At 40.1% G+C, this 6806-nt stretch overlaps 1 protein-coding gene across 1 annotated transcript in view; it reads left to right on the top strand.

The window, feature by feature from the left end:
- Positions 1-5472, top strand: part of LOC103898680 (solute carrier organic anion transporter family member 1C1-like) — a 20877-nt gene extending 15405 nt beyond the window's left edge. Inside the window, exons 11-14 of the mRNA XM_009279001.1 lie at positions 1450-1631; positions 3083-3147; positions 4353-4470; positions 5250-5472. Coding sequence (XP_009277276.1) covers positions 1450-1631; positions 3083-3147; positions 4353-4470; positions 5250-5472 — 588 coding nt within the window. The remainder of the gene's footprint in view (positions 1-1449; positions 1632-3082; positions 3148-4352; positions 4471-5249) is intronic.
- Positions 5473-6806: the final 1334 nt, after the last annotated feature.

Here is a 6806-nt window from a genome sequence, read left to right as displayed (position 1 = left end):
CTGAGGGTGGTGAAACACTGGCCCAGGTTGCCCAGAGAGGTGGTGGATGCCCCATCCCTGGAAACATTCAAGGTCAGGTTGGACGGGGCTCTGAGCAACCTGATCTAGTTGAAGATGTCCCTGCTCATTGCAAGGGGGTTGGACTAGATGACCTTTAAAGGTCCCTTCCAACCCCAACTATTCTATGATTATAGATACAGCTAGATTTCTCCATCTATTAATTTTTTGGCTTTGTGATTAAGAAATCCTGTAGACACAAATGTCCATTCTGTACAGTTTAACCTTGTAGTAGAAACTAAGTGAGTGCAAGGTTTCAGGGAGGGTTTTTAAAACAATTGGGGTGAGGTAAGTAAGCTATTCAGGAAAGACATGAAAATCTCAGACTCTTGACTTACATTTCTTGAATGCTTTTATTTTGATTTTGTTTTGTAATTTATTTTCTTCTCAGCAAGATTACCATAAATTTGGCTTTAAGTTTCTCAGTAGGTCTCTTACTGTGTAGGTACAACACAGCTAAGAGGGGTTTGCTTTAGAAGACCTTTGCTAGTCTGGTTGTTAAACTAGCAAATTTCCGTGGTGTCAACTCATGTGCAGCAGATGTGTATAAAACTGAGTGCTGGTTTCACAAACTGTTACAGATCATACTGGAATTGCCTGCTTTCCTGAGCTGCCATAGCTCAGGAAAGCAAGTCATAACTCTAAATTGTACAGCCAAGAGGTGCCGTAAATATATGTCTGGCCATTTTGTTCAGTGTATCAGCAGCAAAGCCATTTCCAGGACACCAAACAATCCTACCTAGGCAAGACCATTAAAAATAGTAGGTTTGCAGAAGTGTGTGCAAATGGTCATGTCTTCTGGCAGAGGCAGAATTGTCTTCATGTAACAATACTGAAAGAGACAGGTGACATTTTCAGGCTTATATCCATATATCCCAGCAATATTCTCTTGCTTCACTTCAGGGGAATTGGCTTTCAAACCCATGTTTCCTGCTAACTTCAAAGGCTATGAAACAGCCTTCTCTCAATCCAGCACCAAATACTGTTTTAGATACATAACAATAGATATGCATGATTGCATTGTTGGGTCCACATCTATATTTTTATTGTTGCTCTTCTACTTCATAGGATTCCTGAGCAGAATGGCTGGATAACAGTTCACGTCTGAATTTTATTATTTTGACCCATTTTAAACATACACAGAGCACCTTCTGTCCTAGCAATGGCATGGCTGAAACTAGAGTCACAGTTGCTTTGTGTCTCTGGAGCAGCTCAGAGTGGCTGGAGCATACCAATGAACTTGGCCATCAGTCTGCAAAGATGATTAGGGAGGTTCTTTCAGCATAAACAACAGCCTGCCTGTTATGTGGAGTGAAAAATCTAGCTACTAAAATAGTTTTCGGCCACTGAATTCTGATTAAATAAATTCTTCTTCTTATCTTCTCCTTTCAGGTGTTTCACAATTGCAGCTGTGTGAAAGGACAAGTGCATGGACTTGGCAATTCCTCTGCACTTCTGGGACAATGCCAAAGAGAAAGCTGTACCAAAGCATTTCCCTATTTTTTAGCATTACAGACTGCATGTGCATTTATTTTAGCCTTAGGAGGCACTCCTACATACATGATTATGTTTAGGTGAAATACTTTACCTTACCTTGACCATAAAGCTTGGGGAAAGAGAAACTGAATATGGTATCTACTATTTCATTCCTACTGTGAGGAATGGCATGCTGATGAAATTGGGGCCCTGAGTCTTTGCCTGTACTCTGAAATCCAGCTCTGTTCAGAGGCACAGCAAAATGCCTGTCCGCCAATTTAACTCCAATTTAAGGCTGAGTAGATACTTTGGTGATGAAATGGGTGGGCCTTATGCTGATTCTGAACATTAGTTTTCACTTCCAATGACAGGGAGGTTTTTAACAGAGCAATGAACTTGAAATAAGATGCAGTGCTATGCCATATCCAAGGTGACTATGCTGTTCACATTACTCAGGGGAAAAACATTCACCTTTGTTAAGCCTTGTTGCCTCAGAATGTTTTCTGTGTTGTGAGAAGTCTGATACTCCCATTTTTTGTCAAGCTGATATAAACAGAACTATGTCAGCAGCAGTAATTTTTTTATTTTTATTCCTTCAGTTGTAAACCAGCACTGCTATTTTATACTCGGAAGAAAAGACAATGTTCTGTGCCTTTCGCATGGAAGTTTCTTTCCACTCATGCTCATGGGTGAATTGCAATCCTCGCTAGTTAGTGTGCATGACTAGGTAACTCTCTTTGTTAAGCTGCTGATTCCTCTGCAATATTTCTAAGTGCAGCCATTCTTACCGCATGCCTGGATTATGGACAAGGCTAACTTTGCTAGGCAAAGTTTTCAGAATACTAATGTGTACATTGAGAAGCCTTTCGTGTTAATGCTGAAAAGACAATACACTGATACATAAACTCCAGTTCAGGAAACAGGCTGGCCATAGCAAGTGTCCCTCCTGCCCCTGTGCCAGCTCAGTACTTCCCTCTGCTTTTTGTGAATTCTTCCAGTTCATCTGATGGACACAGGTTGTTTTTCCACTGTTAGGAATGAGGTACTTTTGTAGCCAGGTAACTCACGTTTGCTGCCTCTCTCTAAAATGCTAGAGGCAGAGGTGGGTTTTACCTGCACGTAGCTAGCAAGCACTGCACACCCTTGTTCCCTCTGTTCACCACTGCACAGCACAGCTCCTTCCAAAGCAAGGCAGCTTCTTGGAGCTTAACTTATGGACATGAAGTGCCTACTTTTGGTTGGTTCACTTTAATTTTCCCATGCATCCTCTCCCAAAAGTCTTTACAATCTGTTCTCCTTGGGTTCAAGACCAGTTTCTGTAGATTCTCCCATTTATTTCAATGAGAGTTCATCCACTGAAGTCAATGGAGGGAGGATCTACATCTGAACTTTAACTTTGGTGAATGTTTTCAATTAGGGTTTGAGTGAGCTATGCTAGGTAAGCCACAATACTCTTGCAATGGGGCACGTGCAGATGTTCACAGGATGGCTATAGCTACATTATTCTATTGTTCCCCAAAACAATGTACTATTTTTGTTTCCTTTTTAGATCTGTTTCACCAGACTTGAAATCCTTTGCTGTTGGGATTGAAACTTTAGGTGGTAGAGTACTAGGTAAAACTTCATTTCTTTGTGGGATTCAAGTAGGTGGTCAAAGAGACAGACCAAAGCTAGCCAGTACAATGTCCTTGCTCCAGATAAGAACAGAAGAAATTTTCCAAAATTTTTCTTTGTAAGCAGACTATACATTTCAAAATTTTTGGAGGAGCTTTCTACATGTTTCCTAGTATGTAATTACGTATTATTATTATCTCTTCAGAATTTTTTCTATGCAGCAAAGGAATCGGGCAAAGGAAGGAAACTGCATTGTACTTTTTATTTTATTTTATTTTATTTTATTTTATTTTATTTTATTTGTGGACACAACTGCCTGAGCTTGATCAGTCTGGATATCCTTAACACCTGTGGTCCCTTTTCCTGACCATTTTTCACTTAGAGCTACTATGTACTCTGCTTATTATTTTCTTTCTTGTGTTTATCTGCAATAAATAATCGTTCCAGTCTTCAGGCATGTAGTCTGCCCTGCCTCTTACAAACCTTGTCTTATCTTCCCTTTCTTGCTGATTTTTGAGATCTTCCTCACGCAGACAAGCCCAAGTAGTCGTCATTTGGATCTCTCTCCTAATCTCCATATCTTAGCTGAATGCTGCAGAGAATCAATCTTGTGCTTTTATGAAATAGTTTTCTTCACAAAATTGCACATTATCCCTGAAACAGCTTGCTGATTATATTAAAGCTTTACGACTGTTTAAAAGGAATTCTTTCAGTACTACATAAGTAATACAGTTATTACCTGGTTGGTTTTAAGCAAGTGCTTAATTTCAGCCCTTTGCACTCAGCTAACCATTTTTAATGGCAAATTGTTGTATAAAACCTGAATAGACACATTAGTATACATAAATATTAATATGTCATGGCACGTAATTCCACACTGGGGACTGAAAAAGAAATGTTGGTTATATTACTTCTTTAAAAAACAGAAGTTATAATTCTAACAAAAATGCCATTAAAGTAGAATTACTAACATTTCCCTCACTGAATATAATAATGCTATAATCTTCCATCCTTTCAACTCCTTTTAGGTACTTGCTTAAATATTTTCACAACTCTTAGAATCTCAAAGCTGCAGCTGGATGTTTAGTCGCATTTTATGCAGCCATAATTCAGAAGCCCTGAGATTCATTTCCTCATTTCTTTACCATGACATTAAATGCTGAGATCTTCATGTCTGAGATCATGTAATCAGATTTTCTTTGCAGGAGGACTCCCAGCCCCTATTTATTTTGGTGCCTTGATCGATGAGACCTGCTTGAAATGGGGGACAAAAAACTGTGGGGGATCTGGATCTTGTCGGGTATATGACACAAAAGCATTCAGGTAAGCCAAAATCTTCAGTAAGGGATTGGGAATTTGGCTTCTGAGGCAGCTTTGGGCACCAAGGACCAAGGTATACTTTGCCCATGACAATTGTCAATAGACTGATTAGGATACTAAAAGCACTAAACCCCCTCATTTTGACTAGGCCTTAATAGATCAAATAAGCCAAATAATTTTGATTCAATCTGACGTGTGACATTGCAGTACACTGTCTTACATCACCAGAATTAGTTCCTTTATTGAAGCCTTAGTGCACTGAATAACTCTGTGGCACTTTGGCCTTGTGGGAGACTGAACAACCATGGAGTAAGTGTAGTACTGAAGACACTCTTCCTCATCCCTCCTTTCTCTGCTTCCTAATGTGTAAGACAGCTCACAAAATCCACTTGGAGAGGGGACCCAAGTGACTGCTGGTGCATGGAGAGCTGTGGCCAGGAGCACTGAGTGCTGCCAGTGAGGGGCTGGGGGAAGGCAGGGACAACAGGCAAAGCCCCGGCTGGTGCAGCTCCTCCTGTCCCAGCCCTAAAATATCGTCTGCTGAATGGGAGCACTCTTCAGACAAGAGGCATTTCTGCTAGGAGTATAGGACCTGATTAGAACCCGCCTGGGGCTAAAACCCATGAGATTGATTGCTTTCTGTTTGTTATTTCTCAAAATGTGAAGCAATACCTGGCTGAGAATAGATGGTTTTGCCAAAGTGTGTTTGATATCTTACTTGGTTCTGCTCAGAAGTGGCAAACTTTATTAATACAAACATATTTTGTCACTTTTTTTTCTAGAAATGTCTATCTTGGCCTCATTGCAGGACTACGGGCAGGATGCTGTCTCCTATACATAGTGCTCTCTGTTTTAATAATGAAACGCTTCAAACCAGATGGCAAAGAGATGACAAATATTAAAAATACAGAAAGATCAACCAGCAAAGAACCAGCTACTGCCAACAAAAAAGAAATTCTTCCTGGTGCAAGAACCTCAGAGGAGAGTGAGGAAACTTGTATGTAAAGAAAAGAAACAAGGCCTTCTCCTAACTCTGCCTATGCTTCTGTTTTTCTAAGCACAACAGGGGTCTAATTACTGACTTCAACAGCTAGTTTACATTTTGGGGGTTCAAAAAAATATCTTTGAAACATTGACTTTTAATTTGCTTTACCCTATCCTCTTTCTCTCCTCATCTGAAACAATAGGGGGAAAAGGTTTTCAAAATTTTGGGGAACTCTCCCATCCTCTTGCTCTCAGTTCCTTTCTAGACTGACAGTAAGACTAGCCAAAATTTTTCAAGTGACTTACATTTGATTGTGATTAAAAAATTAAAAAGAAGAAATCCACAATAAGCTTCTTTCCCGTTTTACACCAACTTTATTTCAAGTCTTCTTGCTCTGTATTTAGTCCTACAGTGCTAAATGGCTAACTGAGTTACCTTTATTTATTTCAAGTCTTCTTGCTCTGTATTTAGTCCTACAGCGCTAAATGGCTGAGTTACAGTTGCCCAGTTGCTCTGACGGCCTTTGCTGCGTGGTTCGTGACCAGAGGTCTTTGTTCAAGACTGGGTCCCACAGCCCATGCTCAGGTGAGAGCCCCAGGGCCGTCAGTGAGCACTCTCTGAACAAGAACTGCATAACAACTCTGGGGTTTGGCTTGAGCACAATAAAAAAATCAGAATGGATTGTAAACAAAAGAAAGTGGTGTATTAATTTTGCAGCATATCTCAGTATTGGGTTTGACTAATTGGGTTGACTCTGAACTGATGCGATAAAGTGATAGGTGTTTAAGTTTCTTTCTTTTTTTTTTGGTGTGCGTGCATGGGCATTTTTATCCTAATGACCACTGCATTTACACCACATGTACACAGATTTCCTTCCTTATTTAAGGAACCTCCAGTAAGCCTTGAAATACAGTACTGAAAACTTGCAAATTTACAGCTTTCCACAGACAGCCTAGTCCAGAGAGAAACTGTAATAAAGGATGTTTCCAACAGTCCTTACTGAGACAAAAAGTCTCTAAAAATACTTGAAGTGTGATATTTCATTGGCAGCCCTCATGATGTACCTTCGCAATGGGAGCAAACATGCCTCGTAAGATCACTTCAGGTTTTGCCTCCATCATCACAACCGTTTTGCTTTCTTTTCTGAAGGATGTCTCTGCTCCCTGTGGTCCTGTGCACAAGCCTAAAACTAGGAAATAAGCTTTCTTTCCTAATCTTAAACTTCCTCAGGACATGGAAGAGATCACTGCACTAATATAAAGAAAATCTACCACCTTTTATCTGAGAAAGCAGCAGAGCAGAGGGCTAAAGAGAAGGACTCTCCATATTAAATGATCTTCTGACCTTTCTTCTA

The sequence above is a fragment of the Aptenodytes forsteri genome, unplaced genomic scaffold, assembly GCF_000699145.1.
Source record: "Aptenodytes forsteri isolate BGI_AS27 unplaced genomic scaffold, ASM69914v1 Scaffold241, whole genome shotgun sequence".
In the NCBI taxonomy this organism is placed as follows: Eukaryota; Metazoa; Chordata; class Aves; order Sphenisciformes; family Spheniscidae; genus Aptenodytes; species Aptenodytes forsteri.
Note: the sequence above shows the minus strand (reverse complement) of the source record. Positions and strands in the feature narration are given on the sequence as shown.